The 20,588-nt window shown below is 29.7% G+C and overlaps 1 protein-coding gene across 1 annotated transcript; it reads right to left on the bottom strand.

Annotated features, from left to right (window-relative positions):
* Nucleotides 1-9,120: 9,120 nt before the first annotated feature.
* LOC116767578 (fringe glycosyltransferase) lies at nt 9,121-17,135 on the bottom strand. Its single transcript, XM_032657966.2, has 8 exons — nt 16,693-17,135; nt 13,642-13,690; nt 13,103-13,205; nt 10,429-10,576; nt 10,114-10,199; nt 9,952-10,022; nt 9,689-9,866; nt 9,121-9,507 (listed from the first exon to the last, which is right to left on the bottom strand). Exons 1-8 carry the CDS (start codon nt 16,999-17,001, stop codon nt 9,453-9,455), a joined length of 999 nt encoding a protein of 332 aa, XP_032513857.2. The 5' UTR covers nt 17,002-17,135; the 3' UTR covers nt 9,121-9,452.
* Nucleotides 17,136-20,588: the final 3,453 nt, after the last annotated feature.

The following is a 20,588-nucleotide window of genomic DNA, read 5'->3' as shown; positions in this document are numbered from 1 at the left end:
GTGATACTTGTATATTTCATATACTTGTACAGAACGTTTGATAATTCAACATTATTAAGGACACATGATTTAAAAAATACTACTAGGTATATTATTCTATTGGAATACCTAATATGTGCGGTTATCTTAGTTTTAGCAAATCACGCACTTCATTAGAGATAAACTGAAACAAATGGCATTAGACAAGATAGCATCGATGTACATTAATAAAAGCTTTGTATCGATTAGGAAACAATATACGAGACTGTATTGTTGTTGTAATTAGAATATTATTATTTTGTTATCTGATGGACCGGCCTCAGTACGCAACCGATAAAATGCTCTCTTATCGAGATATAATAATTGATAATCGATGATAAGTTTGCACAATAAAGTATTAATCACCTCGCAATAACAACTCTCTGTTGCTGTGTATCATCTGAATTATAGCTTTTCGAAATTTATATCATAAATAGTAGGGAAATGAAATGAATGTTTGAAAATATCGAAATCCAGCAAGTAATAGTTATAAATTTTTAAACTTATCAACTCTTGAATCCTATTAATAACCAAGTTAGATCTTTGACATAAAAATAGCTGGACAAAAGCATTCTGTACATTCTAGAACGCATACTAATTAGATGCATTCTGACGTCATAAGAGGTCAACGACATAATACAACAAACCCTCAATTATCCGTAATTGCTACTTGCCGTGGAGTCGCTTCGATAAGAATATTTCTTTATAAATGGTAATTTTATACCAATACTAAATGTTGGTTCGTCTTATTGTAACTATTTTTTGCGTTTAGTGTAGAACAAGTGTTTCACTAATGAAGCTGAGAAACGATTAGGAAGAAAACTTTCTAAGAATATTAAAGCTTTATGAATATTCATGGATGGATGTTATTATAGATAAAAAAGTAGATAGTAAAACCATAAAACGTCTACTTTCTAATAATTTTGAGGACCACCCACATACTATGTTATATTCATTGTTATTCCTACACTGCTTGTGAGGGTATAATTGGTAATGGGCTAAGCGGGTTTAAGCGTAAATTACTACAATTTGTGCCATAATGTGCTACCGATTCACCCACAAATGTATGCCGAACTTGCGCTAGTAGCCGCTACATAATTACAGGCAATCTGCCAAAGTTCGGTAAAAATACTAGCTTGATAGCAGCCATGCAAGTAACTACATAATGTAATTATATTTTTTTATTCCATACTTACATTAATATCGTTACAAAGTATATAAAGTCATTGACATATAATTGAAACGTCAAGGGATTATTAATATTATTTTACATATATCAAGCATATATTGTTGTGATATTTTTAGCAAAACATAAAATATGTAAGAATGAGAAAAGACAAAGGTGTTTACTATAGCCATTAAAATTTTTTGTTACTAAAGGCATAAGTGGATACTTTTTTAGGAGACTTAAGGTTACACTAATTTTTAACTTAACCTAACTCTAACTTTTATTCTTATTATAAAAAAGGTTTCAAAGTACATTAAACGTCTTTTCATATATTTAACGGTTTTTTAAACTTGTGGAATTGTGTCTGTTTGTGTGGATGCCGCCACGCATATAAAATTATATGAAGATTATTATGATTTTCTCTATGTTTAGGTGTCTAGGTAATTCTTTATTATGAATATTTATATTTGTGTCATCCAGATGTTTCAACAGTCTATCCTAAGTCGTAAGCTAAGGTAGTCCTATATCACCAGTAAACATTGATAAGAAGCCTTTATTATAAAAAAAATCACTTTGCGACGTTTATAAGAATATTGTTTAATAAATATTGAATAACTTGATACTTATATCACAGAAAGAAATATTTATTACCTACTTACAAATACAAATAAATTTCCTTAAGATTGTTTATGACGTACAATGGAAGAAAGATGGTATTTGTTCTATCTACAGTTGCATACAAATATTAATTTTTAAAATATTATATATTTTATCAGTACCTACTTGAGTTTGATTGTATTTGTATATAATATGAGAATAATAATAACTAAATCACAAGTATAGCATAAGAACATAGGAAATGTTTTGGTACGAGATATTTTTTTAAAGTACAAGGACACGCTGTCCTTAAAACCTCACTTTTATGTTGAGTTACTCAAAATTTTGTTCCATTTTCTAACATAAAGCCTCTGTATCACTTCATACTTCAAGCAGTACTAGTTCATGTTCCCGTTACGGCGGCACGGTTTCCATGAGAGTGCCCTTTTATAGGAACTGAAAATGCAAACTCCCTACAGTTATAATTAGAAAATTCTCACTTTAAAAAAAATATTTTATTGTTAATGTAATGAGATTCCATCTCAATCGAAGTTTTGCAGTGTTACAGAGTAAGAATGCAATTACAATCTGGCTTCAGAATAGTAACAACATTAATGGGTCGAAGAGGAAAATTAAGTTAAATGTAATGAAAATTTCTTTAAAGGAAAATATTTTTATAATTAAAATAATAATTGTATGCATATATAAAAAATATCAAAATAAAGTTCATATATAGTAAATAGCATAACTAAATATGATGCAATTTATCAAAGAAATATTCGTATTCGTATTATTAAGAAAGACAAGAAATGTTTATTTCTGTTATATATTTTTAATCTATGCTATCTACCTGATAAGAAAACAACAGAAAAAACTATTTTGGCTTGTCACTCGTACCCCAATTACGTTTCCAAATTTACTGTCGAGAAAACACATACCTATAAGTTTTTATTCCTGAACAAATTTCGCCTCAAGATTTATCCGCGCTTAGGGAGAACTACTTCATGAATAGTTAAAACGGAGTTCTACCTATTTATGCAAAACGAATGAACTGCTCCACAAATCCAATCTGAATGCAAGTGACGTTGGACCACACATGGCAAGAAGAAATTGTTTTATTTTACAAATAGGTAAATTTGCTACATAATGCTTTCTGCACGGTATGCAAATAAGTTCTTGCGCGTATGGTACATAGTGTATCATATGCTTATACATTTTTGTACTTCAGACCCTTGCAATGACGTATAGAATAAACATATCTTACTCCTTTTTTGTGTTCGTTATAAATTATTCAAATCATTTATGATATAGACGAAGATTTCTTTCTAAAATTACAAATGCTGAATAAGGATACGATTCCAAACGTCCTTTATTTCTTCCTTTCAATAAAAAAAAAGTTCGCCATGAAAAATTTCTTCACAATAGAGCCAGGCTATATTATTCATTCGTAAAAACCTTAATGGTCATTAAAATTGGAATAAAAAGTATACGGTAGCGTAAAAGCCGTAGGACGTGAAAGATATATTGATGAAAATATGCATAGCACGAAATGGATTGACATTCATAAATTTTGAATCATTTTAAGGAAACCGATGATCTTGATATACGCAAATTACTATTTATGGTATCTGAGACTATAAGTAAAGTAAGTCATTGGAAAATTAACAAATATTTAAGATAGGATGTTATAGTTGTAAGATATAATTTATATTTAGTAGATTAAGTATATATATTAAGTAGACTTTATTTAAGTAAAAAGCAAATTCTTGTAAACTAGTCGTCCATGAGTTGTTTACTTCAGAGCCGAACGTGAAGTTTTGGTAAAGTTTTAATAAAATGTATTAAAACTCTTCAATAAATTTTTAGCGACATAAAACAGAAATAACTTCTGTTGCCTGTTCAGAATTAGAAATGTATATATTTAAGTGATTTCTATTTGTTATAAGCACTTCTAGCCCTTAGAAAAGTCATTTCGTGGAGCGAACACTGCAATATAAATAGCCATCAAAGCATTATATGGGATATAACTGTAAATGTATGTGAAATTGAACAACCTCCGTTTTATTGAGGTTGGTCATAGCCAGATCAATTATGGTGATACCATTAAATTAGAAAACGAATTTCATTAGCGCTTATGTTAATGGCCAGCTCGTATAAGCCATGTAAACGAATGAGTTCTGTTTTTGAACTTTTTACGATGGCAACACTATAAATAATCTTTAAAATGCTTTATTGAATGTCGAATTAAATTTTAATTACATTAATTACCGTCGAAATTATTCTTGTATAATCTTTAAATGTATTATTTAAATTTATTATGATAAAAGGCTATAATAAAGTAACTTAGAAAAACTCTAATAAATGATATAAAGTCGTTTAATTAAATGACAAAGTTATTAAAAGCTTTTTACTTGAATGTAATGGAGCAGTATTCTTAGTAAGACATTCAGAATGGAGGATAGTGATCGTAAACATGAAGTGAACATTTCATTGCGAACAATTAAAGTTGGTTGTGAGCCAAATGAATTGGATTCAAAATAAATATAGCGCCATTGTATTCATTACATTCTTTTAACTTAAGTCATTTTATAGTGCAACTATTACGAGTCCGTGTCATAGTCCGAAAAATAGAGAAACACTATGTACTGCATCATTAAATCTTCTTTAATTTATAACTAAATCTTCTCGAAAGAAAATACTTGAAACTTTGACTTTGATCTAGTGAAGACTAATTAAAGTTTTCTAGAGACAATATAATTGTGACTTATTATCATTCGTTATTATTAGGCAACGGTTTGAATATTTTTTCCTTCAGTTAATCTTTTTTATCATACTAGTATTATGTCTTTATTGTAAGTAGCCTTCTAGCTAAGTTAATTTTAAATTTTAAGATAATATAAAAAAAATAAACGTTATAATATTTAAAACAAAAAGAATGAAATTGTAATGAAAAAGAAAATAATTTAATCAAAGCTCTCTTTTATGCGAATATTATCCGCTTTCAAAATTCTCAATTCTGTGATTATAAAACAGCCTGTACTGGATAATTTTAATATAAAATTTATTGAACATCCTGTACATCAACACATAAGCTGCGGTATCTTCCTTTTATTTTTCTTTCTTTGCTCGTCCAACTAACCTAGATAAGTTATAAGTAATGAGCGACAATTTAAATAATAAAAAACAAAAATGTACATTTCGACAAACACGCCATATATATTAAAATTAAAACCTATATACCCTCTTAAATAACTTTGTTTAATATATTAATAAATTGCATAAACTAATTTTAAAATATGAAGTAAAGTTAAGATTATAATAAAATTAACGAAAAGTAGCGTGATTATCCATCTGTAAAAAACTTGGTCCAAGACCTAATTCAGATCAGATTAATGATAGCACATAAGTATTAGTTCCGCCTCGCTGCTCTACGCTATTTACTTTCAGAACTGAACTTAATTAAATATTTATACTCATGTAATTTATTAATGACGTTTGTTTGTATTTAAAAAATCATATGGATGTGTGAAGAGTTTTATTTAAGGAAATGTTATAAATAAAAATCATTGTTGCTCTTTATTAGTTTGAGATATCTTTTGTTTTAAATATGATAACAATTTAAATATCATTATACAACCTACAGGGCATTACAATCTGATCTGTTGTCGGTAGCCTTTAACACAGATTCCGCACAGTAAATTATCTAAAATTCTAATGGAACTTAGATATCTATTACAATGGAATAACAAACAATTTCGCTTGTACTGTAGATTGCTTTTAATCTAGGGTGTGGCCTCTTGTGTATTGCAATAGCGTACATTCGAACTCCAAGTAAACCAAGAAGTTTTTAATGAAATTTACTTATGCCAGTTTAATGAAGCTTAAAAAATTAGCAATGTTTTTCAGTGCATTCGAAAGATATTACAGGTCTAAATTTATTCTAACACGTATAGAATTGAAACCGACATCTGATTCGTATGGCAGGAACTCGTTAAAAAAATTAATCAACTGAGATTACATAGCCTTAAAATATAATACCCGACATATATTTTGCAAACACCTGCTAATGCCTTACTAATATAAAATTATCATTTTGTGGGATCGTTTCGTGACTGGGCGCTGTCGTTTGTCCATTTATGCTGATAATGAGAAATAGTTAATATAGCAATAATTTTACGAGACTCAGTTATTTAACACGCATACACGGACTGCAAATGATAAAATATTACAGCTTTAATGACGTAATAATTTACAGGTAGATGATAAATTACATATTAAAATTTGACATCAAACTCATTTGATAAATAGGTACATATTTAATTTCTTAAATAAAAATTAAAGTCAATTGGGTTGCGAATCAAATTCACGTTGATAAATATAGGTATAATCTCGTTTCTTCAGAAAGGTCACCTGTGATATAAAGGGGGTATCATACAATACAAGTTATTCAATAAAGTTAATAGGAAGAGTTGGTATTCAGAACAAATCTCTTATGACTCAGGTCATCTTTTGATTTTTTTTTTGAGGGTTCACTTTCATTGAGACAAAAATTTGGTCTGAGGCTACAGCAGACATCTTTGATGTTCGCTTCCCTTTATGTTCTTTCAATATGAGATAATGGGAAGATTTAAGGGTAATATTATTTAATTTATTTGTTGGGCGGACAATAATTTTGTGAAATATCAAGATATTCACTATCTCAGTAATTGTTATATTAAAATATTTTCAAACTTAAACAATGTAATTATATTTATATGGTAATTTTTGTAAAACATAAAAACATGGAACATCTAACTATATGAAATATAAAACTTGGACTATAAATGGGATCTTGTAGAGATATAGCTAACCTAACAAAAGGTTGGCCGCGAATTGTCGCAACAAAAGCCGGATTAATGACTAGAGATAAGTTTGAACGGCGCACTGAATTGCAAAATGTAATCACAGATAGCAGATATGAACCACATTTGAATAGGCGTGACCTCACTGCCGCACCCTTGACTGCTTACATTGTCCGATTCAGTGAAAGGATTGTATTTTGTTGTTTAAAATTTTATGCAGTTTATGTTTAACTGCCTACGAAAAATATTACTTATTTTTAATATTAAAGAATTTTTAAGTGTTGTTTATGTTTTAATGTATTACTGGTGTACCGTCAGTATGTGGAATAAAATGATGAATACAGATACATTATTTGGCTTAGAATGGATTAACAGTGCTTTTTTTTCCGGTACAAAGGTGTACGTGGTCTTGGATCATAAAAAAAATAATTCTTAAATATACATATTTTATACTTACTAAATTCAAAACAACAATGTGATCTAGTCGTCGTATTAATGCATTTATATTCCTGGATATAACATTAGAATTTCATCCAGTTAAACCGGGATAGGAAACCGCGAGGGAACCAGTATATCTTGAAGGCTATATTATCATGAACCCATCAACTATTATGTTTTTCATTCCATAAAAATTCTATTAAAATTTTAACTCACAAAACTTCATATTTCAAAAGATGTTAAAATAACTTCATTGCAAAACCTTATCTCCTTGCTAAATTGGAATAATGTCAACTTAGAGGCACAAAACTATCGGTAATGATAACGGCTTTTGATATTGAAATCTCTCCGCAAGATTCATGTTGCAATGTAAATTATTTAAAACAGTATATAATATTAAACTGGAACGGAAAATCTTTGTCAATCGATTTCTAAATAACACTGTACGTGTCCCAGCTGAAGGAAGTTTAATTGACAAGAACCGGTTGTCATTCTGACTTGACGATAAAACTGTTATTAACTGGTTTTATGTCAATTATATCGCAGCAAAGCTGTACTCAACATTATAAGTTTTGAGTCTTTTAAATGTTTAAAAGTCTCAATGTGACTGCCATATAATATATTAATAAATAATAATACAGAATCCCTAAACATTTCTGTCTATATTTTTATAAATCATAACACTAATCATATTTCGAAAGGAAAGGTTACGAAGCAAAATAAAAAAGCACCCAATTAAATTTAGAATAATTTCCAGCTAGCGGTTGAGAGATCAATCGGCGTTCTTTGAAAGATTAATTATGTTTATTCTTACTCATCAAACGGTCCAGTTCAGTTAATCGGTCTGTACGGCATATTATAGAAAGCTGTTATGGCCAGTCTAATAAAAAATAAAGCATTCATAGACGCGGTGAAGTTTCCACCCATAGATTATGACATCCACTTTATTGCAGTTGGAAAGAAGAGTGTTGTACCAATTAAGAAATTAATTATCACTACAACTGCAATCATAGCAAGAAATGTAATATTTTAATTTTACATTTCGCTTGTTACCAAACTGTCTGCTATAGAATCAAGTAGTAATTCTAACTGATGCAGAACGTATTAAAGCAACAGCCTATTACGCAGAATGAGTCTGCACTTGATAATCGATTAGAAATAAAAAGTCTGAAAGTGCAGGTGGCTGGACAGGAAACGCCAAGACCCGCCACTGCGGAGCGAATGAGGCATGTCAATGTTAATTAGACATTTAAGAAGCTCAAAGAAAATTTAATGCTACATAATCGCCTAATGTTCAGACGTGAAATTAGATCGGTTATGATTAAACGAATCAGATGATTGGAATCGTATATTTTATATTTTTTGTCTATAATAAAATGCTATTTAAAATTCTGCTGTGGTTACATTATAACGATGAAGTATTGTTTTGACTAAGCATCAGATAATATGACGGCAACGTTGGAATTTGGATTTTTAATAATATAATTATGTATCACTTCAAAACAATGGTTTGAATTGTTCATTCAAAATAACAACAAACGGTGTAATTATTTATGCTTTGAAACCCAAAACCTTAATAATAAAATGCACACGATATCTTTTTCTAAATTAAAACATCAACACGCTGGGAGGACATTAACCTGACATTCCTTGAATGATTAACATAAAGGTTCGCCATCTCTGTCGGATTTGCAACCTGTAACGCATTCCATTTATATTCCATAGCTATAATCCTTTTTTGTTATTCGCTGTGGTCATCATTGTACACCTGTGTGTATATCGGATAACATAAATAACATATATATATTTACATCTCGGTAATTTGAGATGGCAAACATTCTTATTTTGAGAACACTTTTTAATCTGATGCTGGCTCGCGTGTTCTATAAAAAATATTTTGTGTTGAGTTTATTCATATGCAAAGATTTGGACTGATATTGACAAAAAGTTTTATCGATCTGGGTGAAATTTTGAACGTTGATAGTTTTTGTCGTAATTGAAATAAATAAATTACATAACATTTAAAAAAGGGAACAGACAATAATAATAAAAGTAATATCCAATTTACAATTGTTTATTTAATAAACAACTTATTATAAAACAACAGCATAACATTTGACTGAATGAGTTTAAATATATATTTATTAGCTATATAAACACAACTTAGAATTATATTTAATCTAATATCACAGTTAGGATTTTATAAGGCATTCAAGCTAGGTGTGATGCTTTGTTTTCGATATAAACTGACATTTTTAACCAAAAATTGTTGATTACATTAATATCACAACCTATTCGTAATCGCATATATATTGTATTGCACCTACTAATATAAAAATATACGGAATGTAAAAATATATTGAATAATCTATTTAAATTTTTAAGAGCTTTTACCTCGGACAAAATTTGAAATGAGGGAAAAGGAAACAATGCAGTGAAAGGAACCTGAAACAAATGATATTTCACTTGAGGTATGTTCAAACAATAGAAATTGTAATGTGGCGTCTGATGGTAGTAATAAAAGGTTGTTTTATTTAGGACACTGACGAAATGTACTGGTATTTTTTATTACATATGAATTGTATTATAAGTGTTTACAGATTACGGGACAATTAAAGAAACTTACCTCGTAGGATCGTATCTGGAATCAAAACCTGGTACGTTGATAACATTCCAAACGTTCTTCGTTTTGGAGTAACTGAACGATATCTGGTCACGGAAACTTTCCGACATCAAGAGTTTCATTTGTTCCAAATGAGAATGAAATTCCGGCACCAAAGTCAGATTCTTCTTCATAAGATGTTCTAGAATGATTTTTATTTCAATATGAATCCGCATTATTTTAAAAGATAACGAAATAAAAACAAGAATCATATATAAAAAAAATACCTATTATAAATCCCATAGAAACGTCGTCCGGTAACCTAATACCTTCACATATACTTATAAATCTGCCACCGCTGCAAAAATTAAATTTGATTATTTATAATATAATTATTAACTGTATATTTTCAATGATCAAAAATGTTTTATTCAATTAAAGCAACGTACCTTGCCACTGGTAACATTTTCAAAGCCAAACTTCGGCTAACACAAAATCCGGCACCGCCCGTAGCAAACCAAAATGAAAATAGTAACTAAAACAAAACGTTAATTAAATTAGTCTTCGGCTGTTGGTAAACGTTTGTCGGTAAATAGCTGGCGAGCAGCGTTTTGTAACATCATTATAATTGATATTTTGCTACACTATGTAAATTTGAATTTAATGTAATGGTACATTAAACGTGAAATATTAAGTTCGAAATGATAATAACATTAGTATTAATACATATGGAATCAACTATATAAACTATTTTAAAATTATACCTGATTAGTCGGTTTCTTATAAATCTTGACTGGTTCATATACAGATGTTCTCCCTAGATACCAGTCTTCTTGATGGTTATAAGTTTGAAGCACGCTGACCAAACGAGGCACGTTCACATAGTTGTCATCATCGAAATGACAGAACCATCTAACATCAAAACAATGTTGTAAAATTATCACAGGTAGTTTATCCAAAGTTAAATTATAAAGAAGGAACAACAGGGAAGAACAATTATCACTGCGTAAACACTAGAGAATGGAAAAGCAACGCAGGACTTTGATCTGTATACCTAATTTTACTAGATAACAAAATTGTACATTTCACTGAAGCGCTAAACCCTATAAATGTGATGAATAAATACTTTAGGATAAATTACGAATTCCATATTTGTAATGAGCGTTCTTAAATAGAATAAAAGAGCTGAGCCATATTTCAATACATTCGTAATTGGAAGGGTTCAAATATAGATAATTACTTGATTGTAGGTTGTACATTGTATAAATTATTTCTCAAGATTTACTTCGAGTGCCAATAATAATTAGTCCTGTGGTATAATTTACTGACATTACGGTTTGCGCAAATAACAGGAGCTGCGGCTGCGCAAGCGAGACCACATATTGCAAGATGGCGTACGACAAATGACTGCTTTGCTAAGTCATAACAGGGATCCAATTTCCATCGTATCAGACTTGCACTTAAGTAATTTAGGTTGTTTCATTATCTGTATATTAAACCGTTTAATATTCTTTGGATGCATTTTATGAATAAAGCAAGCATTTAAATTTAATATTTATGAGTAAATCAATTCTAACCGAATTCAAAACGTTCACCTTATAAAAAATAGCAAAAAATATAAAAGTTACAGAATAGAGTAGAGAAGTCGTGACTTTAATTGTCCTGGCTTAGTTGAACATTCACAATCATGTAAAAGGTCAAAACTGGATTTGTTCTAATAGCATTACAAGAAATATACTTTTGATATCCAGATATAACTTAACTTTAAGATAAAAACATGATGATTGATATTTTATATCATAATATTCCCTTTTAATATTGTTACCTTTATTTTCTAAAGCAGAGAATAAAGTTTTTGAGGATATTAATTCAATGTTGAAACTAAACAAAGGTCCATGAGAACAAAACTAAGATCTTATCATAATAAAAATAGCGGTAGGAGGATGAGTTTTTATTTCTATTCAAATAAACGCGTGAAAATCATTGTGAGTTCGTAATAATATTGGACTTGTTCTCAAAAAACCATTAACTTGTGTTATTTGTTTAAATATGACTTCGTCCCGACTTAAAAACCCATGACACTGTTGGTTGAAAAGATTCAAAGATAACATAGCAAATAATACAGGTAGAACGGTTGAGATGCTCGACACAGAGATAGTCGTCAAAAGTCCTTGTCTATTTTCGGTACATAAAAACTCTAACCCCCTCTCTATCTATGCCTATTTTACATACATTCAGTTAAAATACAATATATAAATCTTCACGTGAACTTCATAAGAAATATTTTGATATCAATCAAAATTTTAATATTTTAAATGTTGGCCTCACAATTAATCACATGAAATAGCTATAAATTATTACAGTCATTAATAATCAAACAATTTGAGGTGATTTATTTAAAGCCAGTCGTATCCGATGCGCCGGTCATTAGCGTCGTCAAACAATGGACCATGTTTATTATTTACCGGACAAGCTTCTAAAAACAGAAGTTAAGAGCGTCTTGTTTTTACTTAAAACAAAAAAAGCACTCGATCCAGATGTTTGAGTTGACAATGGAATCCAATCAGTCTATACGTTACTGACGAACCGTTTATACGGTACGGGAAACTATTTTTAACTCACATATTACAAACACAAAATAAAATAAATATTTTAAAAAACGTATTACATATGAATAAATTTGTTTGTGTCTATTACATATAAGACATTAAATTTGTAAAAAAGTAGATTCTTCTCTTGAAAATAAAGACTATACACGTGTAAATGTAATGATTGTATGAGATCTGATAATTAGCAACGCCTTTGGGCCAACATCAAGCGAAAAAGCACAGATCAAGGTCTAATAATAATATAATTACTTTTGATTGATTAAGTCTGTCTTGGCCACATTCAGTACAACACATTTGTCTTTGTTAATTATACAGTATACACTTATATAATAATTATAGCCTTTATGAATCAAGATTCATCACGCTGTCACAATGCGTGTATAAATTTTAGTTTAATTGCGTTATAATTGCCGTAAATTTCATCATAATTAAATGATCTAAGAGATTAAAGAGTGTTTGAATAAAAATATTTGTAAGAATACAGTTAGCTTAATTACTAGCTTTTAAGCAAATGTTGTTTCCAAACATAATGAAGTAAATTTTCAAACGATATTTCCCTGAGACTTATTTTAAATTGATACAAATAAAAAATAAATATTTTGTCTATTTTTCTTTCTTATTTTTAATACGTTAATGATCTCTTATGAAGTACCTATTGTAAATATAATGTCTGTAGTACGCATACAAAGAATATACTTTAAGTAGGTATCTATATATAAGCAAACGAATATTTTCGATTCCCGAAATCGGGGTAATATTTATATATATGATATAACTTAAGACTTAAATACATTTAGTAACTTAAGATTTTTTTTTAAATTTTACTTACTTTTTACCGCTTTCTAGAAAGTGATCATATTCAACTGACATTTTGCAACAAAGGTGTTTGCGTTGATGTGATGCCGAGCACTTCGTGTTGACCATGTGACCATCTGACAAAAAACAGAAAACTATTTTAAGCTTTCCCCAAAGAGCTTTAAAGATTATAGTAGATTTAATACAATATATTTTTTATTATTATACAATTCCGATTAATGAAATCTTAAAATGAGACCAGAAATTTTCATCCCCGTAAATTTATATGTAGCAATTTAGAATTCATTCTGATGTTGTTCAACAACATGAAAGTTACTCAACGATTCAACTTTTCAGATAAACATTCGAGTTTGCCAGCGTACCAAGAAAACGACAGATATTTCTAAATGACAACCAAAACAACAGTTTACAACTGTCGTAATTTGTACCGAAATGTAACAAGCTTTCTTAAAATTTATAAACCAAATTCGAGAGCACAGTTATATATTTACGTGGTGGGAAAAATATAAAATGGAAAATAAATATTCTGACAAAGAAAGAAACAATACTCACTTGTTTGGTTTTGTTGCTGTTGATTATCAGTGTCTGTGAAGAACCACGTCTGAAACAAAGGATATAATTAAAGAAATATACAAAGCTTCTTTAAATTAGGTATTTTTATAATAACAGAAATTAACAGCACGACAATATCGAGATGTCGATTAAAAACAAATAAGCGACCATTCGTTAATAAAAATATGAATTTTAATTTGTAAGGATACTTCGTAAAATTTAGAACAACTTAGTTCAAACAAAAATGAACATGTTTATATTTATGTGCTATGTGTTTTATATATATATAAAATATTCTTTTATGTGCACTGTTTATCTTCTGAAGACAAAGTTTAGATCAGGATAACTTGTGCAGATATTAAAAATTTGGAAATTAACTTAAGACCAACAGCTTTCCAGTTATCTATAAATCGTCTCCATAAAACTTTTCGGTTATTTTTGGATGAATAACATCGGTACTGAAGGAATTTTGGTTGACCGTTCTAACTCATAGTAATATAAATGTTCGAACAATTTTCACAAGTAATACAATCGTAATTCGACAGCAGAATACTTATGTATATTCAGATAAACAACAGGTTTTGTTTTTTGAGCACAATTAATTAGAAAAGCATATTCACGATAAGGGATGCGAATAATTAGCTAATAATTTCAATATCGTTTACGGAATACCATTCACACCTGAACAGGTATACCGTGATCAGATTTTCATGTAGGTAAAATTTTGAAAAAAGAGCTTAATTTCGAAAACATACATTTCTATTTGCAATAAAAATGCATAATACATAGGTTACCATATCTTTAATGATTCCAGCCAGTTATTATAATGAAAAGTAAAAAGACGGCAACGGGAAGTTTTGCAATAAAAAATTTGAATGTCTGTTTTATGGAAATATTTAATATTAATAAGAATAAAGTTTCTAAAAGAAGCAAGCCAATATATAAGTAGCCGGTTGGATTATATACTTTCAAAATGTCTGTCCAAAAATTTTTTTTAAGCACCTAGTCTTTGTTTCAAAGCGATTTACTATATTCTTTTATTAAATAAAAATTATAAACGATAAACGTGATTCGAGAGGGATACGCAGAATGCATTTACATTTATTTAATATCACCTTTACATTCATTCACATGCGTGTGTGCTATCTAAAAGTATGAGTTGGTCATTGTTGGAAATGTTAAAACAATTTATTGAAATTATAATTTATATTAAAAAATTAATTAATATGATAATTTTAAATAATTTAACATTTTTGTCAAAACACAATAGTAATTTAAACAGTCAATACAAAAGACTCACAGAATGTAACAGGTTAAATACAAAACCAATTTCTGATAAGATAAGATATGATCTGCGGAAATGACTCACTTCAACGAATGAGGTTTTGTTTTGACTTTCTGGTACCATGGATACAAAATTTATATAAAATTATTCTGTACAAAATGTATTGCCGTGGTAAGTAATGAAAATTACCCCACAACTTACTAGGTAGGCACTGCTTTTGTCTATTTTCGCCAAATTTTTGTGTGTTTAAAAATCGAACTTCTAAGTAAAACAATTTTATACATAAACTATGATAGATGTGTAATACTAAACCATGGAAATTAATGTTCTATTCAAGAAGTACAATAAGATAAATATTCGATAGAGTTTTTATACAAAAGGAGAAAAGCAGGGCAACAATCCAGTCACGTGGCTGGCGCGCGTTCGTGCCACGCGCTGCGCAAGCGCAGGGCTCGTACAATAGTTATTTATGGTCCTGCGAGCCGGATTAACGGTCGATTATGCTCGCTCCAGATTTGGGAAACAACGAATCACTATTGAACACGATTTTAGTTCGATATCTACTTGATTCTTAGTTCAGATTTTACCAGCATTGTCTAATTATATAGTTGTAATGAAGTTTTGTATAACAACTATGTTATAATTATACAGTTATATAGTTTTGTATAACTATGATTTCATGTCACCCATTCATATATTACCCGTACATTTTATAAGAAGCAAATTAATGTAGTATCGTAATTACACTAGGACATACTATTTCGTCTATAAAGCTGACTTGTATAATTCAAGGTCGTATAATAAAATGGTACTTGAAATTTGTCTGCACTTGTATTATTTCTGTTTTTCGTAATATATATTTTTTTATTTTATAATAGTTTAGCCTTTTAAATCATAAATAACGGAACCCATTGGATTAAATATTTATTATTATATATAAAAACAATACGGAGTGTAGTGACGAGTACTTTTAGCTGCTTGTTTGAAGTTTTAAATTTATGAAAAAAATGGTGCCCATCAGTTACAATGCAAAAAAACGTTTCAAAAATATTTGTATTGAATACCGATTAACTATTCATAAATCTGGACCCAATAAAAAAAAATTGTCGGTAAAAATTTTATCAGGAGAGTGTTCGTTAAATTTTCGAGATGACTTGTTAGACAAGTCTGTTGAGTATAATGTATATTATAGATATCAGGTTTTACATGGAGTCATTTTGGCAGATGTTTGTTTCTCGTAGGGAGCGTTCTGGGACGATGGAGACAGGTTTATCTTTATTGCTTGCTATATAAAATGAAGGTAATTACTTTTTTTCACCTATTATAAGAAGTTTTGTTAAAAGTAACTTGAATTAATGCTATTTTAAATATTTTTATATTATTTTGAACTCAAATTTATAAAATTTGCTTTCAAGAGAAGATTATCATTCACAAAACGATCTTTATGTTTCTTCTGTAATAATCCTTATATATTTACACAAGTGAAGTGATTTAAATGAAATAAAAACATATCTTCGACGACGACGTATGGTATATAAAACGATTAATTTCAATAATAATAATAAAAAGTATGCTTGCAATAATATAAATATAAATAATAAAACTAATAAGAGAACATGTATATTAAAAATTAATTTGTCATCATATTATTTCCAAATACAAATCGCATATTACTATATTATTATTATTATAAAACAAATCGAATGTGAATTACGTCAAAATTTCCATTTTAATGCTAAATAGATAAGTACGAAATCTACGCTTACCTGATCCTTCGCTAATTGGAACCATGTCTTCAATATTATTGGCAACCGGGTGTACTGATAATGTTTTGTTGTCTTAACACTGATAAAAATATCATCTAGCGTTATGTTTTTGTTCAGACCACTGTCTAATACAGTTGTTTTAGTGATGGGTTCTATGGATAAATCAGCCACTTGCACTGACCGACTTTCCTGGAAGTTGAAATTAACTCCGCCTTGATAAACAAGTAAACTGCTGTAACCCAATGCTATCAGCAAAGCTGCAGCTTTGATTATCTTACGCCCACCCATCCCAAAGCTTTTTGAAATCATACAGCCTAGTACACAGGCTTAGTCCTAACACTTTGTCACTCATCTGTTGCACTTTGTTATCGAAACACTATTCAAAGTTCAAATAAGCTGTACGTATTCGACAAAGAGCGGTTACAAACTAAATAAAAATGTAGCACAGGCGGTACACCCGCGCCTCCTCGTAGCCCCACCACGTGCTGGGAGCGAGAGTTCCGGTGATTCTGTCTTTTTCACTCTCGCTAGGCCTACCTGCGCGTGCGCCTGTCTGCCGCCTGCGCAACCGCCGGCAGCGACACCCGTGTCAATAGCTCAAGTAATTGTTACCTTCATCGATGGATGCATTTTGTATGGTGCACTTTTAAAAAAAATCGTTGCTTTAATAATCATTTTTTATTCAATGTATAAAAAAAGCGATTATTAAAATTGGTGTTACGTAATGCCCGTCGATAGAGCGAATAATTAAATTTGTTTATTATAATACTGTGTCCATGTCTTTATTATTAATTATCTTTATAGGTGGTTTATTACAAATTATTTTTCTTGGAGGCTAAGATTTTAATCTAATTTTAATAGTATTTTGTAATTTTATAAGTCATTTAAATTCATATAGTTATGATAATAATATTACAGCAATGTTGAGATACTTCACTTGAATTGGAATAAAAAATACTAGTGCTCGGTATTTTATAGGCCGTAGTTGCAACTCCTAGTCATATAATGAATTTTAATTCTACATTTAGTGTTTCAATAAAAATTTAATTTTATGCTTTTCAGTTTACATTCAGTTTTGCTTTTTATGCCAGATATATCTTAATCTTTTCTTGGAATTTAAAGCGAGTTCTATCTTATATTCTCATTCGAGATAGGAAGCACGGTTTCCTTGCTCCGAGAGGTAATGAAATTAGCTTAGATGTATTTAATTTCGTTCGAGCGGGGTAATAGGTGTAAAATTCTTGAAGCGTCGTGATTGACGGCGAATTATAAAATTTCAGAAGATCTTCCATCCCAGCGTGAAATCGGTAAATTTTCTGTTATGGTCACATTTATCGATCTTTTCATGATTTTTTTCATTAATTAAGAAGCCTGATGCGGAGTTCCTAAAATGTATCTTGCCCCTTCTATTTTTAGATGATAATAAACTTGATAATTGTATATATACACACACATTCATAACAAAGTAAATTAAAATTGTTCTTGTTATAAATCATTTCTGAAATTTTAATTATATTCAATACGTTTATAACTAATGTAAGTCACAGGTGCGGTTAACGGTGTTACTTTTAATTAAAATATATAAGCCCACAACCAATTTCCTGTGTATTAAAAAGAATTCTCAATCCATGCGTCGATTATACTCCGATTAAGTATTTAATTATGGTGCTAAGTTCTCAATGTATTTAATTAAAATGAAGATCTCTTATACATCGGTAAAATATTATTTGCATAGTGTAACGGTATAAGAGTTTGCACGGGTTGTCTCCGGATGTGTCTCAGATCATAACAGCAGTTAGAAAGTGAGCCCATTGCTAATTGCGGAAGCTAGAAATGAGCATCACACACGCTAATCGTGGGAATAATAACCGTTTAGACGTTGCTTTTAAGTTGAATGGCTTTTAAGTTGAAAATTTTAATACAACCAACCGTGAACAAGCTTCTGGGATTATTAATGATTATTATTTGTCGTTCTGGGAGAAAGTTTAGTAGCGCATGCTAAATACCTTGTCTGTTCTAAATATGTACTTAATGGTCAGACATAGAGCCGATTAAATGTATTTGTAATTTTAAAGTTACGAATCAGAGTTACAATTTATTAATTTAAATTAATTTGTTACCGTCCGTGGACCTGACTATAATTTTATTGTTACATAAGAAATAAAAACAAAAATGTCACCTTCAGATTCGTCTGTGTATCAGGTTCAACAGTTTCAATGGGAAAACATTTGACACGCGTTCAGAAATTTTAATTATCTAATCGCGAACACGCTTCAAATATGAAATCATTTTTGATGTTCCAATAATATGAGGTCTTGTCATAACTTGTTTTGTAGTGACGATGTGAAATCCAACTTGTTCATGCGTTTATATGTATGTTATTAAAACGAAATGTCCTTGAAAGTGAGATTCACCTTTAAGTTTTAGTATAAATTACAAACAGGCAAAGATTTTAAATGCATTGTGCTTAAATGAGAAATGCTTTTGACTAAAACCATAGTGAGTGTTAGAGGAATTATCTGAAGTTATTAATTATACATAATGTAATAAAAATATAATAGCAACAGTTTTTTCATTTACATATATTCGGTAATACAGGTATTATTAATAAATAATGTCAATAAATGTTTATATCAACTATATTTTTGACGAACATTATTGTTTGTCAAGGTTATAGAATTCTGTTCAACAGATTTGTGTGGGAGAGTATGAGACTTTATACTTCTACTCGCTTCATACGTTAGGATTTATAATTTCAAGTACGGTGTGTTATTTTTCTTTAGGATGCCGTATATTTTCGAATCAAGCATATACATTACTCGGACCACTTATCGGCACTTGCGCCAATCAACTGATTGGTGACGTCCGCGACGCTGTCATTATTCAATTTATTTGTATGTTAACTGACATTGATCTGATCTCTGTATATTGTAGAGGTATGTATAATGTCACTGTATTTAAGATAACCTTAAGTTCTCAAATAAAAATCTAGAGTTTCTTAGCTATTGTTTCTAGGAAAACCAATAAGAGCTTTTCTTCCCAGAAGAGTCGTTTGTATGATTATTATTCTCGAACAATATTTAATATATCAACATTATATCAAGTATATTTATATAAAGTATAATAAAATGTGGACAATTTTTAATCATACATTAGCAACAAACTATTAATAAACTCGTTTAAAGTACTTTTTATTCCCATGACGGTTGATGAAACCCTACTGCTATAATCGAATCTCTTAAGACTGAGATAAGATTAATACTAAAGCAATATTAAACTATAAAATTATTCACATGGCAACCCGTCCATAGAACCGTTTTAATCGCATTATGAATCCTGGTAACATAATATACCTAAAAGCATTGGAAACTGGCTTCACTGAGCGAGATCGTATTAAATTGACGTTAGTCTGACACTCACAACCATGGATTAAGTGAAGTAAATTCACAGTTGTTATTTCGATACTTTTATTAGGCGTGACATGTTTTGAAAGAGTTCGGTTCGGTCATTTAAATATTATCTACATAATCGCTTTATTAGATCCATATTCTTATCCGTTTCGTAAATGATTGGCAGTTCGGGTCAAAAAGTAATAATAACTGATATTTGTCAAAGCTATTTTCATTTGAAACGTTTTAAAGAAACCAATGTAGAAAAATAGCAACTTCTAAAATAATCTAAATATCCATAAGGGTGTTATAAAATATGCTTTGTTTTAGTACATAGTAAATTTTTATACATAAAAATTTTTACCGCATCGGACAATCGGACATCGGACAATGATATTAAAATCTTAAAATATATTTTTTTTATTCCATTTCAGCACAAACGAAAAAGAATAACGAATTATTTAAAATAACCTGATTTCGGTTTTAAAAATGTATGACGATAAATTA

This window comes from Danaus plexippus (assembly GCF_018135715.1).
Source record: "Danaus plexippus chromosome 9 unlocalized genomic scaffold, MEX_DaPlex mxdp_26, whole genome shotgun sequence".
NCBI classification, from domain to species: Eukaryota; Metazoa; Arthropoda; class Insecta; order Lepidoptera; family Nymphalidae; genus Danaus; species Danaus plexippus.
The sequence above is the reverse complement of the archived record's forward strand: the minus strand, read 5'-3'. Positions and strand labels throughout refer to the sequence as shown.